General features: G+C 37.5%; 1 protein-coding gene across 3 annotated transcripts in view; it reads left to right on the top strand.

The window, feature by feature from the left end:
• The window catches only part of LOC111321594 (atrial natriuretic peptide receptor 1), a 43,448-nt gene that overhangs the window by 3,362 nt on the left and 18,084 nt on the right, over positions 1-22,002 (top strand). For 2 of the 3 annotated variants that reach the window (XM_022924528.2, XM_088736619.1), the window contains 5 exons: positions 13,868-13,921; positions 14,624-15,600; positions 19,262-19,571; positions 20,004-20,178; positions 21,194-21,374. In XM_022924528.2, the coding sequence (XP_022780263.1) occupies positions 15,223-15,600; positions 19,262-19,571; positions 20,004-20,178; positions 21,194-21,374 (1,044 nt within the window). In that variant the 5' untranslated portion in view covers positions 13,868-13,921; positions 14,624-15,222. Of the gene's footprint in view, positions 1-13,867; positions 13,922-14,623; positions 15,601-16,707; positions 16,738-19,261; positions 19,572-20,003; positions 20,179-21,193; positions 21,375-22,002 lie in introns of those variants that run through there. The other variant, XM_088736620.1, reaches the window with a different exon arrangement.

Raw genomic sequence — 22,002 nt, 5'->3', positions numbered from 1 at the left:
AAGCTAGCAACTTCAAAATTAGCTAAAGTTATTTTGAAACATCCCCACAAAAACATTCATATCAATCTGTTAGCACCATTCAAGCCATGTTGAATTTGAATTTGGCGTGTATTGTTTGGAAGTTAATTTTCAGTTGTCCCCAAACTCTCCGAGCAGAGGTAAGTAAAATCACGTCAATTTTCTCCATCACTGTGAAAAAAAGCTGAAATTTTATAGACCGAAGAAAGTGTCCTTAAAAAATTTTGATCTGAACTAAGGCCCCATTTATTATGGTCTCGTGTACAGTTTACACGAGACAACCCTCCCCCCGAGACAACTCTACGGAGCGTTTATACGAAATTTGACATTTGCTAACTCTCTTTCGGCCAGGCCAGGTTACATATTCGACAGAATGGCGTACGACAGGAAAAGAATAGCTGTAAAACGCACGGGCTCTGGTTGTAGCGTGCGCACGCATTTTCTGTTCGAGTTGTCTCGTCTCGAGTAGGCGAGACAAGGTGTTTACATCAGGAAAAGTTGTCCCTCCTGCCAGGGATACTCTACCTGCAGAGGTGAGGCAACTGGCCCCCCTCCCCCTCCCCACCGAGTTGTCTCGCCTACCAGTGACGAGTTCACAACCTCGTGTAAACAGTCGGCTGATTTTTTTTAAGTATGTGAAAAGTTAATTTGGTTATATCAACTAAGTTGAGATTTTAAATTGGCCACCGTAAAGAGTTAAAAAGCTGACATTTCGAGCGTTAGATAGCCCTTCGTCAGAGCGAATGGAGGAATTGTGGGTTGTGTGTGGGTTTACATTCAGAAAGTGGAGCTACGTTGTTGGTGGGAACATTGCGACGCGAATAAATTAGTAGAATGAAAAGCGTTGGTTGATACCTATGCCGGGTAAGTGCCGATTTGAAAGATAAACTTTTGTTCAAGAGTTTTGCGGCTTTCCGAGCTACCTTAATGTAAGGAAAGACTCATTGCAAAAAGATGTATATCGGCGAAACAGGGAGACGACTAAGTGACCGATGCCGAGAACACCTTCGGGACGTAGAAAGAAGTGACAGGGACACATCAAAACCAGTAGCTGGACACTTTAATCTACCTAATCATTCTAAGCAGTATATGGCAATCTTCGGTGCGAGTTATGCAATAGATGACGTTGGTGGACGTTGATGACGTTGGTGTAGCTCCACTTTCTGCATATAAACCCACACACAACCCACAATTTCTCCATTCGCTCTGACGAAAGGCTAAGGCTCGAAATGTCAGCTTTTTAACTCTTTACGGTGGCCAATTTACAATTTCAACTTGGTTGATATAACCAAATTACCTTTTTACCCCTACTGACACAGCACCACAATTTCTTTAGAAACTTATCCTCTTTATTCATATGTGAAAAGTTAGCTCGCCCAGGATAACTCGGGGGAGGGTTATCTCGGGGGAGGGATAACTCGGGGGAGTGATAACTCGGGGGAGGGATAACTCGGGGGAGTGATAACTCGGGGGAGGGATAACTCGGGGGAGGGATAACTCGGGGGAGGGATAACTCGGCGGAGGGATAACTCGGGGGAGGGATAACTCGGGGGAGGGATAACTCGGGGGAGGGATAACTCGGGGGAGGGATAACTCGGGGGAGGGATAACTCGGGGGAGGGATAACTCGGGGGAGGGATAACTCGGGGGAGGGATGACTCGGGGGAGGGTTATCTCGGGTACCCGAGACTATGTAAATGGGGCCTAAGAAAGCCCAGCGTTTTCCTCTTCACCATAGCTTTTTGTCCAGAGAAAGAGGGGTGCTGAGTAGTACAGTGAAAAGGAAAGCTAGAGACTTTTTGAACACAAAGCTTATTGAGGTAGAGGTATCCTGTTGATTTTGTTTGTGCTTTATCACACAAACACCTTGACTTACTGGCTCGTTCGATCTTTGTACTCGTATGAGTTGATCTACCTAACCATTCTAAGCAACACATGGCAGTCTGCGGCCTTTCCTTACATTTAGGAAGCTCGGAATGCCGCAAAAAGTCTTGAACAAAAGTTTATCTTTCAGATCGGCACTCTTAATCCCAAAGGTATCAACGAACGTTTTTCATTCTACTAATTTAATCTTGTTTTTTTTTTATTATCGTCACTCTGTTCTCACCAATAGCGTAGCTCCACTTTCTGCATAAAAACACACACACACACCCTCGAAACGTCGGCTTTTAAACCCTTTATGGTGGCTAATTTGCATTATCAACTCAGTTGATAAAACCAAATTATCTCCTTTGTAAGAGGATGAAGGAAAACTTCCCGTTTGGGAAGACTTCAATTATTCATTACTTTTACCATACGTTAAATGTTAATAGTTATAATTTCGTTTGTTTGTTCTTCACCGTCATCGCCTCTGCGACAGCCATTAGCAAAAAACGTTAATACGGGTTTCTTTTAAGTCGGCCCACTTAAAAATATGAAATTTGATTGTCGATCAATAAAACATAAACTTAAATTTCATGGGTATCACGCACGAGAAGCTGAAAATTTCCGGGACTGTTCCACGCAAACTAGATTAACTCAGTTCCCTAATTGACTTCGTATGTCAAATGATGCAAATAATGCTATGCAAGATGCAAATAACCACGTCAGCAAAGATCCACTTTCTAACGTTCGGCAAACTTTTACCCTTGCTGAATTAAGCTGACTATGAATGCACGATCGCAAGAATACTTGGTAAAATGCAGTTGTCGATCTACGGCGAAGTTTGAAGGGTACGTTTTATCAAATCGTCTTCTTAATATTTCTTTGAACATAACTAATTAATCATCATTGACAAGACATGTTCCGATCGTACAGCCGTTAAAATTTGAAACTCGTCTTTGCATTTTATCGCGCGCAGCTCTTTTGGTGCGATGAAACACATCTGTTTCATTGTCTTGTTAGTGAGTTTTTCTTGTTAGTGAGTTAAGAGAACGCCGCGCAACAGCACTTCGAAGTTTAATTAACTTGAAGGTAAAGCGAATAAAACGAAAACAACCCCGGAATAACTTTTTAAGGTTCCTTTTTTTCTTTACGGAATTCTTTTACCGCTGTTCAACTTTCTTCTCCCCTGAAAAATTCCCTGTCTGCAATGGTTAAATGACGACTTATTCCTTTAAAAAATTGTTCGTCGCTCAAGGTGAACACATCTCTCTCGGCAACGTATGATTTTTTTCCGTTTTGTTTTTTTGTTTTTTGTTTTTTCTTTTTTGGACGGACGTCTGTCAAAGACCCTCAAACTGGTTATATTAAATTATATATCTGTAGATGAGAACCGAAAGTAGAAGCTCGAACTTCCGCCAACTTTTGAAAGGACACTCTATGATCCAATTGCTTGCGCAGTACACTACATATATAAATTACCGCTGGTCATTCTGAACGTTGGCTCTCGTAAGATAGAGTATTAGATACCCAAGCTAATTCAGGAGAAGTCTGAATTCAGAAAGTATTCTGTAATTTATTCATTTTAGGTTTTTCTGGTATTGGGACTTCGCCTAGTTGAAAATGAGTGACTTATGAGCTTTATAATTACCGCGTACGGCATGATCTCTCATTAACAAAACTTGTATGTACCCCACCGGAAGCCTTAGGGATTAACTCACAGTTTGTTCATCTGGTCAGATTGGCCCATTTTAGGTAAGCGCGAAATTGCATGTTTACTCTACGCTTTGTGCATATTTTCGGCCATATTAACATATGTAGTATCTAGCAATACGCTTCGTCTCGTCCGAAGGTGGTTGAACTGGAAGTCATGGGCGGCCGTCTGTAAGATCTAAGGTAACTATTAATCAAAGCTAACCCATTGTTATTTGTTCCAAGAGTTTCCAGAAAAATAGCTTTAATCAGTTGAATTTTAGCGATGGAAAGCTTCGAAATTACATATCAGTGTTAATTGAATGTCTCTGAATATTACAGGAACAGCCTGACAAGTATAGTTTGTCATACGATTTGACCCGGTCGCGCAGAAACAATTTAATGTTCATGATACTCATCCATTCCTACGCAATTCTTATAACAGAATGTTATGAATTTAGCCGAGGTTCACTTGTAAACGCTAGGTCTGAAAAACTTGTTTAAAGCTGTCACAAGAGGATAGCAATTTGTCTTAGAATAATCTCTTGAATTAGAACTTCTGTAAGAGCTACCATATCACCACCTTAGTCCAGACCAAGATTTGAAGAGAAGCTGTCGTTACATTTAGAGATCACCATCAACTGGTATTTTTTTTTCATGGCGCGGAAGTGTGTTTTTTTTACAGTTGTTACAGCCACGATATGACTAAAATCGATGATCACTGCACTAAGGTAACAAACATTTTTTATGATGTACACAATCAGAACTCATGGGCGTCTAAAAGTAAAGACAAACTGAGTGAAGGTCTTCCTCTCCTTTTTCTCAAAGGATTCATCTAATCAAAACTAAAAAAAAGAAAAAAAAAAAAAAGAACAGAGAAACTACGTGATGGCCAACACGAGAGTAAAAAAATCTAATTTCATCAAAACCGCAGTGTCAGATATGATGAGCTGTTTCTGTCAAATTTTCCCATCATACTTTAACTTTATTAGCCTACAAAGCACATAAAACCCCGCAACTAAAGCATGTAAATTGTTTTTTTGCGACTGCAACCAGGGTTAGTTTGATAACAATTTAAGACTAAATCTCTATATTAATGGCAAACCGCGCTAATGGTGGAAAATCTGTCACTTCACGTTTTATGGCTAAACATACTTTGCCGGATAGATACCAAAACCATTTCTGATAATATGACTGAATGTTTTGGCTGAGGTATAATTTGCTTTCGGCAAACCTTGTTGCCACGATTCTGTATCGTCTAGACAGTGAAGCCAAACATTTTAAAGCCGTGGTTCTCACAATTCAGTAATGACACAAATCCCTTAAAAATTCCTTTCGTTTTAGCTTCAAAAGACTGCATTTATCAGGACTTATTACTTGAATTAAATTTGACATCGTGACAGGAAGAGTATGAAATAATTTTAAGACTTGTTGCGGTAAGCAGGTTTGATATGTCTGAAGCAGTTTGCGTGACCGCGGTTATAACGCAGCCTCGATTAGCGCCTGAGGAAGGTGCAAACATCAATTAAATACGCATCTGGTGCTTTCAAATGCCTTGCCGACACTTACCTTATGTAAATAGTTTTAAGTCACCTCACGAGATGCGTTTCCTTACATCGTTTTGTCAAAAATTGTATACAGGGAAGGCGAAAAGGAGCGAGAGAGGACGACTTTGGAACAGTAAACTTCCGCCTTTTTTGGGAAAAATTCTCTTAGAACCAATGAGGACTAATTGCACCCTCTCCTCCGACCCCACAGTTGAATTTTGTACCGCGATCTCTAATAAAAGGTACAAAATATGTACACAAGGATGGCGCAAACGAGGAAGGAAGGACTGAGGGCCCCACAATCTCCCGCCCTTTTGGGGGAACATGCTCTAAGACCCTCAAAATAACTTTTACCACTGGCAACTTATTCCACACCCACCCCCTCCCACCGCGATTGAATTTCGTATGCAATCTCTGATGCCCGTTTTAGGGTTTTTTTCTTAAGGTTTATTTCGGTCGCATACGAAATTTTCAGCTAATTTTGGCTGATGAAATAACTTTCTTCATAAACATCCATTTCTTTCAATTTGATTTTTATCTCTTTATCATATTTTCAGATATCTTACAATAAAACGCGAATGAACAATTACTCAAACTCGCCGTCGAGTAAAGAGTATTGATAGTGAATATTTCTTCTTGACATCGTGCTGGATGCGAATCCCGCTGTACACTGGAAAAGCAGAATGAAAATATTGGTGATTAATTATTGCGGGGTTTTGCGTTTCCCTTTTTGGTAGCCACATGTCTTGATGCGTTTTTATTTAAAATTGCATACTTTAAATGCGCTTTCGCATATCGTTCTAAAAAGAAAAAAAAAAAAAAAAAAAAAAAAAAAAAAAACAGGACGGTGCTGGAAACAAACACTGTCAAAACTTCACTATCACTAAAATTCAACCAGTTCAGGAATTAAGGATAGCTACAACGCATTTTCAAATGAAACGTATTAATGCGGCCATTGAAACTGACAATCATTCGAATACGCTCCTATGAATAAATTTATTTTGTTCCTTTCTCTTTGAGACAAAACTTGAAAACGTCTTTTTGAGATGTGAGACATACCAAATAAATTTTTGGCACACCTGACGCTGGGAAAACTCTGTCCTTGTTTTAACTCTCTCGCTCGATCACCTGGTGAGTCCATCACATCAGGAAAATGTGAAATTTTGCGCGCGACTTGCGCGCAGGTGGTTTTCAAAGTGAAAACTATAAATATGTGGCTATGTAAATTAATGATAGTTATCTACCGTTTGGGCTATATTTAGTCTTTTCACAACAAATGTATTATCCTTAAAAAAAAGGAAAGTGAGTCCACTCTAGCGCATGCGTATTTGTTTGGGTTTTTCTATCGGTTTTTCCATCTGAAATGAAGTGATACAGGGCAGTGTCTTGGGATTGTTCAGAAATATCAGTAATCACTATTTGGAGCGTAAAAATTCCCATTTAAAAATTATGCGGCCAAATGGTAAATTGTAATAGTGGGTGGGTATCATTAAGAAGTCGTTTTGTAAGGGTGCCATAGAGAATAACCTTCTCTTGTTAAGCCTCACTAAAATTGTTAACAATAATAGTATGCGTATGATGCACGATCCTCGCAGTAGAGAGCGCTATTTCTGCAATAGCGAAAATCAGACCTGAAAAAAATTAGGCCTGTACGGGATTCGAACCACTGACCTCTGCGATACTAGTGCAGCGCTCTACCAATTGAGCTAACAAGCCAACTGGGAGCGGGCCGTTAAGTTGATTCGTAATAAACCCGTGATGACAAATCATACGTATCTAATACCGCAGTTCAAAATATATAAACTTCATATATTCATTGTAACCAAATAATAGTATAAGGAGACTCTATTGCCGTTGATATCAGATCAGTTTGTTTCAGTTCCTCGTACCCGGTGATCTCTTGCACAGTTCGCGAGGAGTCAGTCTCAGACAATGACTTACGGAAGCAATATGCTAGAGAATTGCGCAGCTATAAGATAATAAGAAAATTAAAAATAGCCGCCTTCCATAGTGGAGAAGCAGCAATTCAATTACCATGACATAAATTAAAAAGGAATAAGGGTAAAATGGTGAAAAGTAGGACAGATTATCAGCAGAAAACTCAACAGAGAGCCCAGAAGTTGTCCGGCAACCGACATGTGAACAGTTTCGGCTAAAATTTCATCATTGTGTTCACTCTCGGCTTTTTCTCCATGATGCACTCATATTTTTACCAAATGTTTACAACATGAAAAAAAAAAAAAAAAAAAACCCACTGGAACAACAAAAAACATAACCAGAAAATATAACATTACTGTTGCTATGAAATAAAAATAAAAATTAAACCACCTTAGTTATTTACAACTCGTTAATTCTATAAAATGGGCTAATACGTGACAAAAAACATAAACTAAAATTTCAGCTGTTCCTGGTTGTTGATTGGGCGGAAATTTAGAGGTTATCTCCCGGTACGAACGCACGATCTGTTGACAACATAGCTTTTGTTTCGGTTCTTCATGTCAGTTCCGGTATGGCGTGTTGTGAAAATAACATAAAAAGCTACATCGATCGCAAGTTATTTTGATCATGAACGCAATTCTATTTTACAGGCAGTTATTTTAGAGCTTTTTTCAGTGGAACAGAAACGAAGTTCTACTAGTCCCCTTAATTTAAGAGAAGGAAGGACTAATGGAAAGCGACGGTGATCGAACCAAAATTTATATAACTGTGAATTGTGTTTTTCTTGAAACACCCACTTAGATCCAAACTCTTCATTAAGTCTACGAACGCATGGGGAGCTTAAATCAAAATAACTTTGAAAACATTTTGATGTTATTTTAACGATATGCGCACAGTCTGGAAACTGTTGGGTGAAAATTTGACATTTTTCTTCCCTACTGCACATCACATTAAATTTCGACTCAAAATCGCCGTTTTCGAACAAACATCTTCAGTGAGAGGAGTGAATAGGTAGTCATATTAGCTGGTGGCTACAGAGTTTGTATATTCACTCCAGGAGAATCCGGGCGGCTAATAGCTTGGCGTTTCCAAAATTGATCCCCTTTTCATTGTTTTATCAACTGCTAAATGAGGATTGGCCACCGCATATGGCCATGTTTTAAACAAAGGACAGAGAAACTGCTAATATGAATAACATTTCTGCGGTTGTGATCATATCCTGACGACATCAGAATACACTTTGAAATCTGTACGTGTTACTAAAGCGGTAAGTTCTGATTTCATTTTACCATACACGATATTATTCCCAGTTCGTACTAAACAAGGCTGACTTGAGCAAAATGTGCGCTTTAACTCTTCATATGCAACTACATCGCGTTAGTTATGTAATTCTGTCAGACTTCAGATCGAAAGATCGTGTACTGTTTTGAAATGATTTAGCATTATAAAGTTGAAAAAAAGAAAAAGAAAAACGATAATTCGAAAAATTTTAAAGGAACGCCAGTAAGTCAGTCGTGTTCTAAATTGAGTTGACAGAATTTGTATTTGTCAGTTTTCATTCTCTAGTACAAATGATGATATTAGCTCTTGCTTAGTGTGCTGTTGTTGATAAATTGAAGGTATCTTGCCCTCAGGGTATGTTATATTGTTTTTCTGCATGCTGTATAATGTATGCTGTTCTTGGATGTTAAGAGATATCATTCCTTTCATTTATTTGTTATAAGTTTTTTTTTTTTAAGGTGAAAGTGATTTTGTACTTAGTTTTGCTTCATCTTAGATCCTGGATTCATTTTTACAAAATGCCTTTGGCAAATAACAGTTTTCATTTTGCAAAATCAGACTTAAAAAAAAAAAACCGATTAGCTTTTAAGAGCGAGCCGAAAAGCAAAACAACCAGAAATTAAGAAAATAAACGCGATAAATCACAAGAGAGCACGTGCAATGACTAAACATGTAAATCATGGTAGTCGTAGAGAGTAAAAAAAACAAAAAAAAAACCACGGCTGCGATGTCACCCTAATGACGATAACAGAAACCTTACAGTTCTCTATTTGCAGGGACATCGACAAAACGGCGAAATTAAAGTGCGGGAAAAATTGGCTTTGAAGTCATTCGTTGTTTTAGTTTTGCTTCAGATTGGCTAAATTAAAAAGTGCAGCGCCTTTGCTCTTATTGGCTTACTCACGCGAAACGTTCGAGTTTAGAGTGTGATAGGTCCAGGGATCATTGGGATGTGTTTGGCGAAAGTAGATTTTTAAGTTTTCTGTGGAAAATGTGAAACAAATGAGCTCTTTAGTCATGTTGGCCTTCTTATTCTAAGAATATTAGTACAGCCTGAGCTAAATGTATACAAAGTAAATATCACTGAAAGCCCAAGACAGAATTTGCACTTCATCAGGGCTCTAGAAAGCAGATCTCGAAGGTACTTGACATGATTTCACTCGACTGAATTGCGGATATAAACCGTTCCCACGAAGGAAGTGCTGAACTTCAATCTTAAGGGGTCTGAGTTCAAGGTTTAGCAGGGCAAGGTTTATAGCATGGTCATTGTTTTTCTATAGAGAAAACTTATTAAAGGGGTACTTAAGCAGTTTCTGTATCCAAGAACAATGGGACTTCCTGAGCGAAATGCAAACAGTTTAAATATCCTTAAAAGCACAGGAAGAACACTAAAAGCTGTTGACTCGAAGATTTTGAATTTATTAATGAGAAGCTCCTCCTACTGCGGTTGGTTTATTTTTTGCACGAGCTTCGCATGTTTAAAGAAATACCTACCAATAAAAAAAAAAATGGGAAATTTTGTTCTCAAAATAGAAAAGCAAATGTTGTCATACATTAGGGTGGTACAGTGTCTGCATTATTAAGTAAGTTCTCGCATGATCTAATCGACACAAATATTTACAAATGGTTTCATTGGCTTACAAAACTTACATTTAAAAAGGAATCTTTTTTTAAACGATAGTTTAAATAAGGAACTAAACATTTTTCGCCCACGTCCTTTCATTGATTTGTTAGATCTTGATTTTCTTCCATTGTTACAAATGATCAATTATTTATTTCATACGGAAGCGAAAAAGTTGCGTTTCTCGGAAAAGCTGAGAATTATATTTTTTTGTCTATCGCTGTATAGATAGGCCTAAACAGTGCAATGGCTTACACAGGGAGATTTTCTTTTCAAAGAATGTTTCGGCTTGCAAGCATTGAATCTCTCTCATCCTGGCACAGTGTCTTCAGCAGATTAATGGCTGACGGTGTGGTAGTGCAAAGTCATTACAGACCCAGTTTGAAAGTCTATATTTTGCCCAGCGGGCCTCGCATTTAAAACTTGTGTAGTATTTGCATTCACCAGGCATCGATCAAAACCACTCTAGTCTGTTTGAACCGAATAGATTAAAACACCATGAGCCTAGAGTCTGATAATTTATCACTACAGCCACGCGAAATGACACTTTATTGTAATAATGCGAAGGAAACATGGGAACGGCTTCGAGTCTCGCCAGCGCATCAGAATAGTTAACCTATTTTTGGTCGGCGAAAAGCGTGTTAATGAAGTCGATGTTTGTTGTTAGTCGATCAGACTTTCAGTTGTTAAGAAAAGAATATCCAATCGACGAAACTTGTTAATTTATTTGTTCACCCCAACGAGACATTTAACCGAGTTTAATTCCCAGGGAGACGCCTTGAATCAAAAACACCTTGAACAGATCTCTGACCTCGAACAGTTTTAACCCTGCAAAACTCCAATCGGTGGGTCAGTGCACCGAAGGCTGGTGTGTGCATGGAGAACAAACCTGCCGTGGTCAGTAATTGACAGCTATCAATCACAACAACATGAATCGCTCTTTAATTGGCCCTAATCGTTAAATTAGATTACGCTAGTCAGGCTGGGGTAAAGTCGTACGCGATTTTAATGAAAATTCAGGTGACGTGCAAAAGCGTTGCCGATCAGTAACAAGCTAGGCAGATGTTTCAAACGCCGGGTAATTACATACATATTGATCTTAGGGGAGCCGACTCTTCGCTACTAAGATACACGACGGATTTATACAAGAACGCGGGACAATCGAGCGCATTTCCGTAAAAAAACCTTGATTTTCATGGCTGCATGATCGATCACCTTCGCGTTCATCACAGATACACAATTTCGGGTGAGTTTTATATTACAATATTTAGCTTCGCTGTCTTTACAAAAGTTACGGTCAAATTTCATCGGGGAGTCTGTACTGTAATACCTTTTTTTAGCATGATGTAAGTGAAAGAAATCACCGGTGTTTCATTTTAGAATATAAATGAAACTTGAGTGTAGGTCCACAAGGTCATAAAAAAAATCGTCCTCGCAAACGATGTTCAATTTCCATACTTTGACCCTCGATTTCGATTACGTTTGCAGTAACTCCCGTCCGATCTCTTTGTGTATTCTGTGTCAGACGTTCCATGAAAAGTGACTATTTAGGATTTTCTTTAAGCGAAATTTTACGTCCTAAGCCGTGTTAAGACTACTGAGTGTTGAAATCGCGAAAAGGTGAGCAGTAATCAAAGACCATTTCATGTGGTTTTAGAACCCCTCCAGCATAATGTTTTTCGAACAACTCACCAAAACTTGTTTATAGCATTAAATATATTCTCGTTAGATTTCAACGTTCCATCTCAGTTTCTGGTTTTTACCGATATAATTTTTTCTTTTCTGTCATTAATTTTAATTTCCTAGTTCTAATCAGTCAAACCCCTTTCCTCGACGCACGAGACGAAATTCCCCCTGATTTTAACCAATGCAAGACTGGAAACCGCTCACTTGGCACGTCAAAAAGTACTTCAAATTGTTGATTGTTGCAGTAATATGTGAAGAACTAAAATGCAAATTATGCTCGAGGCTGTTGCATTAAATTAAGATTGTATTTTATTACTAAAATGTTTATCACATCCAAATTCAAAAGTTGAATTACGGTTCAATATGATTTAATACCTCTCCGGAATAATTGCAAGATCTTAATGAAAAAATCAAAAAAACATTTTCGGCCACAAAGTTGTCGATTCGGGTCAAGATTCTCTTTTAATAGTAAATTTCGCTTTTGCATGGACGGACGTTTCCGCTTGGTAACTATTGACATCAAATTTACCTTTTTTCTGGCGTCCTGTCGTATATAGGAAATACCTTTGTTACTGTAATTTGTGTTTTTCACTGAGCTCTGGGGTGGTCTTTGGCTTGAATATTAGAAATTCTAAAAACAGATAAATTTATTAAAATAACGCACAAATTAAAATTGATCAGTCCAGCGACACCCATAGCTGTTGTCCGCTGCCGTTGTTTACAACGCAATCTGGGTTTCGGGATGTTTAGTAACGGTGATTTCACTGTTAATAATATCTAATTATTTTGGTCTCTTTGTTCTTATTGCTGGTAAATTATTTCTGGTAACAAATTTATACGAAGCCACAGTTTGAAGTAGATTCTGTAAGCTAATCTATAGCACCTGAAACGCGGTTGCAGTTCGGCTAAGACTCACTTTCAGAATCAACTTCCTACAATTAACAAACAAAAATAAATTCAGTTCCCCGAGATCAACTGAATGGGAGATTGATTCAAAATAAAGCGTTTGAGTGACAGCTAGAAACGGTGAGACAAAAGCAGAAAAAAAGCTTTTCTCTCTACATGAAAACCGACGTAATTGCATAAACACGGTAAACATGTTTTCTTCGTGGATCTCGAGTTTATTTATTCGAATCGCGAGGGACAGCATCTGTAAAGAGCAAAGTTTACCGCATCGTGCGACTCTATCCTTTCTTAAACAATCATAAGAGTGTTAACGTGCTTTTTCCTGACTATGTTAATGCCACGTTTTCTTCGTTCATTTTGACTAGACCATTCCTAAACGCAGCGATCATCCGGTCTTACAAGCGCTCGTTGAAGCAAATTATACGTGGATGGTTTACAAATCGTTGCAGTCTTGCGAGCAGACTGTTTTTTTTTTTAGCTCTCTGGTGTTCACAGGAAGTTTTCTTTACCAATCACCATTATCAAAGTGCCGAACTTCATCTGCTATATAAACAGAACCATGCGTTTAACAATGGAACATAGCAAACAAATCGCTTGTAAGAAACAATCTTATGCGAAGTTTCTCGGCTGCCACTGCCAATGCTCATGTACAACAACAACAAAAATCTTTCCTTTTTGTTTCTTTCTCATTATTACAAACCGAAACTGCTCTTGCGAGTTTGTTTCACTTGAAACTTGAATTTGTCGTCAAGAAAAGCTTGTTTCGCAGGTTATTTCCAGATGCGCTAAAACCTCAGGGCATCATTTAGCAATGCCTCAAAATGAAGATAGCATATTATTTATCATTTACTCGCTTGAAGGTTTCGTTAAACTGTAAATGCATAGACAGAGTAGCTATTCACTTCGATAGCTCTGAAATGATCACTTCGAAGCCATTATTTCAAAGGTGAAAGAATCTCGGTAGACAACAACAGCTAAATGAAAGCACCAATCGGAGATGTGATAAAACGTTTGATCACCATGGGATAGAGACCCGTAATCTTCTAGCTTTAGGGCTTTTCACTGTTATGATTATGGACCGATCGATCTTTCAACAAACAGAAACAGGTTGGAAATGTGATTCAATTAGGAAATGAAATGATCATGTCGTAAATGGTGAAAAAAATCTGCAGGGGATTCAATGAGAGAGTGAAAACTTATATCACGAGTTCTATTTAGAGCGCCCTGGTGAGGAAAAAAATAGCCGTGAATGGAAAAAAAGCTGCGATCACAGTGATTAATGGATCTTTATAATTTTGCTCAATGTCTTTTTCATTTAGGGAGTACTAGATTCCTCTGGAGGAAGGCACTAACTTTGCTTGGATTGCAGCCTTGTAAGTTAAACTGTGGAACCGGGAATTGTCCACAGCAGTTAGATATTAGATCTCTTTACTTTTACATTGGTTTCGTCTCTCCACAAATTTTCTTTGATCATTTTAAAAGAGATTTTACCCTTTTGTAGGCCTGTCTCTCTTTGCCTTATCCATCTAGATTGTGTTTTTAGCCATTACTCTTTCACTACTTTCAAATGATCAGATGAGGGCTTTTTGGCGGGAAAATGAACGGCAAACACTTTTAAAAATGCAAGAACAATAAACTTTCCTTCTGGAATATTGCCATATGTCTAATTAAAATCCATGAAATAGTTTTTCTTTTGAACCATGTAGATTATAATCTGCAATTTAAAAACGTTATGAAAATAATTTGAAACTTTTGCATAGTAGTGATCACAGCAGGTTGAAATATCTCAACACGATCGATCCGTCATATTTTAATTTGAACCAGAGAAATTCTCTCTAAAAGAATATACATACGTTTTGGAAAGTGTCATTTTTGCCGCTTAAAATCTGGCATTTCGCTCCGGAATCTTCAAAGACCAATATGATTTCGATTTCTTTGTTTATTAGTGTTTTCGTAATGAAGTGTACGTCTTACGCGCTCCCAGGGGATTGCGGTGTATTGACAGATTTGAACTGGTCTGAACAAGATTACCATAGTTGTCCACAAGACTTCCCTTGATTTGTTGTTTTCTGCAGGTAGAGAGGAATTCATCTGGTTAATTTCTCGTTGGATCTCTGCAGCTGTGTACCTGGAAAATATTCGCAGTGCAGCGTACTGCTGTCTCGTTGCTTGCGAAGCAAAAAGTTTTGTATTATTCATGAGGCTGCCAAAACCAGGATGCCTTTCAAATGAACCCAACCTGCTGGGACAGTGGACCGTAACTCTCTGAGAAGTCAGTCAGGTACATTAAAGCCGCCCTCTCGATCTCAGCGCCAGACTGAAAGCATGAAAATATGAATGATCAATCTGGTGATCTGTCAAACTTTACTGGGTCGCTATAACTGCTTGGACAAGTCATCCATGTTGTTGTGTTAAGAATTTACGGGAAGTATCGATCGAATACTGTAATCTGGCTGAACCACAACTCTGGATAGTCGTGAATAGTTTTATTAGAATTTTTAACCGCAAAAGGCTGTGGAAATGTTTATCATGTAGATAAAACATTTGGTATATTTCCGGAGTTTTATTTATCGTATTGAGATGGCTCCTTCGACGTGTTCGTTCGCTTGTGCATAGCTCTCGCCTCCAAAGCCGTCCCATAATCGTGGGTGCCATCAGTGTGTTTACAAGAGTTATGGCGTCCACCGCAGTGTTTATTGTTTTTCTCATAATGATAAAGTATTTAACGTTGGCGGAGAAGAAGGAATACAAATTGGGTCTTCTCATACCATATTCTACGGTGATTCCACATTTCGAAAACGACTTCAATAAGGGTGAATCTTACGCTGCGGCTATGACAATCGCGGTGGAAAGATTAAATGCGGATCCAACGATTTTGGCCGATTATAATGTTACTTTTGTATGGAAAGACACAAAGTGCGATGAATTGATTGCTGTCTACGAGCAGTTAAATCAAATTAATTCTGGAGTTGAAACGTTCATAGGACCTGGATGTAATTGTCAAACTGCTGCTAGGAACGCGGCGGCTTTCAACATGTCCATTATCTCGTTTGTGAGTATCATGCCTTCTCATGTTCTGTATTTTATGATATTTTCATTACAGTTTATTGTGATGTTTTGTCTTCCTTTATGTAGTGTTATACACGGTTGTTATTATGCGCTTTTCGAGAGAAATAGCGTAGACCTCCTCTCGTGGGAATCACTAGTTTCTCATTTTTGTTGGCTTCAAGTCAGTGTCGAACTGATTTTAGTTTACCAGCTGCCTCTTCGCCCTTCTCGTACATATTCAAAACATCGCTAATTGCTCAGTTTTTGTTCTATTTGGCTGCCTGAATATTTTATTGCGTTCGGTAATTCGAAGAATAGCCCATTTCAGCGGGATCATTGCTAACAACTGTCGCTCAGTTCCATAGTTCATTCGATTACGGGTGAGATGAACATTTATGATATGCTAAGAAGTTAACAAAACTTGGCAAGAGAATTGGGCTGTGTCAATCATTTTATCATATGAAATCCTTCTTTCATTAAATCCTCGCAAAACACCGCCGCGTCGCGAAGAGTGTCGCAAATTTGAACATTTACCATTTTGAGTTATTCGTTTACCAGTATTCAAGCTCTATGCGTTTTTATTGATATTAATGTTACCTCTTCTCTGCGAAGAAAAGAATTTTTCTCCTCATTTGTGCAAATATATGTATTACTCACTTTGCATTTGACAATAAGGTTTTAAAAGGGTTTTCGTTTGTCAATATTACTTTCATGCAGATTTATGAACCCGCTGTTTTAGATTTAAACTCCCTTGATTCCTGTGTGTATATTCGTAATGCGTTTGTCCAAAGCTCAGAAGAATCGCCTCGGGTGCTGTTCGTTTCACAGATTTGTTTGTTCGTTGTGGTTTTTACACAAGTTACGAGCTTATCCCACTGTTCCATACCTCTCTTTTAGATTGCCCTCTTTCGCTTATGGAGTGTAAACAACTTAAAGTAAATGTGATTCGTGTTGCTAGTTGTGATTCGTTTGCTGGTTACTCTGGGTTACGTTTCAGAAGTGATTTCATCCGTTTGGCATTTTCGAGTTAGCACTTCAAGTTGACAACTTCCTTTTAGCCAGGAAGGTGAGGTCATTGAATATCTTTTACGAGAGAAAAAAATCAAACAAATGAACAAACATCAAAATGCGAGAAGGAAAGGTAGACTTGTTTTTTGTCATCATGCCTTCAAGCACCGACTACTTTGCTAAATGGAATTCACGTCAGTTCAAAACGAAGAAAAGGATGTCATCTTTTATGTTAAAAGTAGTATTTTTAAATCGTGATTCGGCAAATGTATTGCCGAGTACCCAGAAGACTCGATGCTTTGATATTCTCAGCTGCAAAAGCTGTTTTAATTTTGAAGTCTGACATTCCTTGCTGAAATTAGTCAACAACAAGTAGCATTAGTTATGAAAACATGCTTGTGGTCTCTCCCACTTGAGTTTGAGTCGGAATTCTCTAATAACTCTTGACTTGAATAGCCTCCAAATGTCTTCATTCAGACTTTTAGCCAGACTAATTTGTTGTCGGGTGGAAATGCTCAGAGGGTGAAAACAATAAAAGTGCATGGTGCTATAAACTATATACATGTATTGTGATTGTGATTTTACTTTTGTTTTGATTTAAAATTTTAACTTCTAACCCGTGATGGTGCTATAAACTATATACATGTATTGTGATATTGACTTATGTTGTGATTTACTTTTGTTTTTATTTAAAATTTTAAATTCTAAGCAGCTTTTGAATTTTTCCATTTTGGGGATGTTCTTAGACTTACTATGGAACCAGAAAATATTACACTCTGCATTTATTATTCCACACTTGAAATTGTGGAGGATGCAGATTCTATGCCTACATGTCAGTCCATTTCTAGACAGGAGCTCTTAGATTTCAATTGAAGGAGCCATTTTTTTTCTTTCTTTTTAATATTCTTTTAAATATTTGTGGCAAATTTTGGGCTAACAAGAAAAACTCTCACTATTTCATTATCTAAAATGTATGTGTTTTGCATGCTCACAGATTTGAAAACTTTGAAAATTTGTCAGGGCTTTGGCACTCCATATGAGATTAAAACCAAATGGATTGTTTTTGTCGGCTTAAATTACTAATTTCTCCTGTTCTGATCAAGTTTGAAATTACTTAAATCTCAGTGCAGCTGTAACGTGAAATAAATGAGAAAAATCACAAGAAGTCTTTGTATTATGAACAGAATTTTCTACAAGTTTGACTGTTGGCTCTAGTCTTGTTGTAAAGTTCGGCTCAGTTTTGATATTCACTTCCAAAATGATTAATTATTGATTATTGCTGGACCTGGGTGAGCCTAAACAAGCTGTGAAGGTCAATACATCCATCTGGGAAATAGCAGCCAAAATTAAAAATTTATAACCAGGTTAAATATGCTAAAGCTCACAGGAAAATTCTACTCTGTTCCAGTGTTAAGAATATGAAAGCAATGAGAATTATTATGGGCAGAATCACAATGCCAAATTGCTCACATTTATAATGTCCTAGTATTTCTATGAATTGTAGAATTGCATTAACCTCCTGCTAAGAAATCTTTTTCGCTCCTGAAACAACATGTGCTTTCTTTAAATAAAACTTAATAAGACTGCCAAACTCAGGGAGCTTTTTTTTGAGTACTGATTCTACTTTATTGTGTTTTTAATTGTCTGGTGGTTTAATTCACAGCTGCTAATGTGAATAATTTGTATATCCTATTGCTGAGAGAAAACAAAATTAACTTCGTCTAAAGCTGTGCTTTATGAGATCTTCATTTGTGAATTTTGTAAGAACTCTTTGAACTACATGTAAATCCCATGCACAGCTATTGATATGGGTTTAAAGCAAATAGTGAAGTCAGCTTTCTTTCATGAGAATTGTTTTAACTTGTCTTCAAGGTTTTCAGATAGAAAGAAAGTTATTGAAATCTGAACCCTTCAAAGTTAAAGCCAGGGCAAAAGTTTTTAGTGGTGTCAATTTTATGATCGCAAGTCATCATATGAAGTTATATCTGCTTGCTATCAAAGTGCATGTTTGAGTTGGTGTACGAGTGATTTCCTTTTAACTCCTTGCTTTCATTATTAGAGAAAGGGCTATATTACTGATCAATAGACAACTCTTTGCTATAAAATCTTTTGATATTAACGTACATAGTATAAAATCCAAAATTCTGCTTGCTTCACCTCTTGCTCCAAAAATGTGTAATTGAATCCCTTAGCTTTGATGAAGGGTACCAATTCTCGGCTTTCAAGTGAGGTCATCCAAATTTAAAACTAAGGAATTATCAATCCTTTTAAAATTTTAGTTAAGTTAGTTATTAGAACAGCCAAAGACTTACCTTTTTACAAGTTTTCAGTTTGATAGGGTTTTTTTCTCTTGTGATAAAGGGAGGTTGAATTTTATTAGGCTTTGCATGACACGATATTCAAATGGAGGCTGAGAATGCTATCATGGAGGTAAAAAAATTTGCAGTCTAAATACTCCTTGTATGAGAATAAGTTTTAGAGGCTTTTTAAAAGCAAACTCAATGACATAATTATGTTTTTAGCTTCTGGTTGCCGTATTTGTGCCCCTCAGAAGCACTTGATGTCTCCATGCGTCACACAGCTATATTTTTGGTGAAAAATGTCAGTTCTAGGGGGTGGATTTTCACTCTGCAATCTTCTTTTTGTTTTTTTTTTAGATGTGCAGTGCTGCAGAGCTATCTGACAAAAAGAAGTTCCCCACATTTGCGCGCACTTTTGCAGTTGACAACCAAGTTGCTCCCAGTATCATCAGTCTGTTGAAGTATACCTACAATTGGACTAGAGTTGCTATTATTGTTCAGAATGCAACAAAATGGATGGATTTGAAAGACTACCTTGTGGAGGAATTTGAAAAACAGGGAATAGAGGTAGCAATGGAATACACAACTGTGAACCCGTCATATTATGATAGTAAACATGAAGCACGGTTTGCTGATGCACTAAAGGAGCTCAAAAATAAAGCACGCAGTAAGTCATTTGACTGTGATTACGTAGTAGGGTCAGTTGTTACAGTGGTTCTGTTATGCCAGGTTCTGGGTTCCAGACATAGTCAGGTATTTATTTTGTGTTGTGCACTTTGGGTAAGACACCTTTATTCACACAGTGCCTCTCTCTCCATCCAGGATTATAAATGGGTACAGGTGGACTGTCAGGAAAAAGATGATAATTATAATAATTATTACTGGCTCAGTGTCTGAGCATTGGAGAGCCAACTGCAATGGGCTGGGTTTTTGAATCCTGCATGTAATGTGATCATTGGACTCAAATTTTTCTCTTTTTTTTTGCCTTCGTGACTGAGCAAAGAACGACTTTCTTCATTCTACTTGTAACCTGTGGGAAAGACTTTACTGTTACATGTAGATTTCTCATTCTATCTCACTTTAATTTGTTTGATTTTAGTTGTTCTCGTTATTGGTAGCTACAACATTGGCCTGGAGACTCTTTACCTTGCAAGGCAGGAGGGAATGATCAATGAAGATTATGCATTCATCTTATTTGAGTTAGATCAATTGACGGTAGATAGAAACAATAAGCTCAAGTTCTTTTGGTACCATCATCGACCTCGTATAAAAAGGTTAGTCTTTAATCCTCTAACTCCCAAGATTTGTAAAACATTTTCTTGTAAATTAGTTTCAAGAAATTGATGTTAGATCAAGCTAACAAGTTCTACCTGATATGCTTGAGTATTCTCAGTACCTGTTTGCTTGATAATGTGTGGATTTTTTAGGTTGAGAATTGTTGGTGGTTGGCTATGGTTTGGTGGTTATTTACAGGGAAAAATAAAGTTCTTCAAAATCAGGGAAAAGTCAGGAATTTTCACTTTGAGTCCAAGAAAATTTACATTTTTGAAAGAAGTCCAGGAAATGTGAAATTTCATGTAAAAATTAAATTTGTTCATCTTGTCTTAGCCAATACATTTCATGATGGAAGATGGTCAATCTTTCTTTTTCATCATGTCAATGTTACTCATGTATATTGTGCAGTAAAATTGATAGATTTCTGACAAGCATATCCCTCCCCTTTTTAATGCAAGTTCACGTTGGTTTGTGAATGAAATTACACACTTTTTTTTCTTTTTCTTTTTCTTTTTCATTGGTTACTTATCGTTTTTGAATTCTGCAGTAGATTTCATGAACATGAAGTTAAAGAAATTGAATAACAAGCTCAGATCTTGGGTCTCCAAGAAAATCAATTCTTTTTTTACGTTACCTTAAGGAAGTATCAATACATGCACAATGTATAGGAATGGCAGAAAGCAGAAAGTTATCGGTGTGAAGGATGGCTGTAAGTGGAGGTTGGAGGCCATTTTCAGGATTTGTTTGTGAAATTATTAATTCTGTTGGCTAGGGAAATTTTGAATTTGTTTGGGAAAAGCCAGTGAATTTCAAGATTCTATGACTGTGGCAACCATGAAAAGGATACCTAAATGCTTTACTCTGTAGTTTTATCAGATATCTCTGGGCATTTATAATTTGATCTGTAAGTGGTGAGTTTTGTAAAGTGATATCTTGACATAGACCATTTTGTAGTATTATCAGTTGTTCTTGGTTAAAAAAGATGAGAGGAGATTGTCTTCATTTCTATTTTAGAAATATTACTCAGAGTGACATCTTTATCACAGAAGCTATGCAGGCAGCACTTATTTTAGTCGTGAAGAGTCCTCGTGGTAGTGGCTATGAAAATTTTTTGACTCAAGTCAAGCTCAAGACAATAGAGAGTCCTTTCTTCAGTACGACATATAATAAAACAGTGGTGTCATTATCAAATGCTGTGAGTATACCTATAAGCAGAAATCTTTCAGAATATACAGTGAAAGGAAAAAGTAATTGGCACCCCTCACCCTAGTCGGTGGTCAACAATTAACCCTCCATTAAACATGAAAAACAGAAATCTTGTAATTAATGTCTAATAAATTTCTTGGAAACCCCCCCCCCCCCCGCCCACCTTACCCGCTGCTGATCCTTGTGATCTGATGGGCTCTCATCCATGCAATTTATCCACAAATTGCACCCTTTTTTGTTCTATATTGCATCTTTATCTCAGCCAATGAGAAACACCACAACCAATCAGATTTTAAGGCTTGTTTCAGCTTGTTTACGAACTAGCTCAGTATTGGATCTCTTGAATGTTTGCACAGACTAAAATAAATCCCTTTTTTGAGGGACAGAATTTTGTGATTCCAAAGTGGATGTAATAAAGTGTTAATTGAACTTCACACCATGCAATTTTGGTCTGAAGTCATACTTGCAGTTTCAAATCAAAGTTGTGCTGCATGCTCGTTCAATTCTGAAATCACGCACTTTATTTCAGACCAAACTACACTTCACTTAGTTTAGTTACCATTATGTGTTTATATGAAGACAATTTTAAACACCTCTGCATTGTAAGAGAAGGGAAT

The sequence above is a fragment of the Stylophora pistillata genome, chromosome 10 (assembly GCF_964205215.1).
Source record: "Stylophora pistillata chromosome 10, jaStyPist1.2, whole genome shotgun sequence".
Taxonomy (NCBI): domain Eukaryota; kingdom Metazoa; phylum Cnidaria; class Anthozoa; order Scleractinia; family Pocilloporidae; genus Stylophora; species Stylophora pistillata.
The sequence above is the reverse complement of the archived record's forward strand: the minus strand, read 5'-3'. Positions and strand labels throughout refer to the sequence as shown.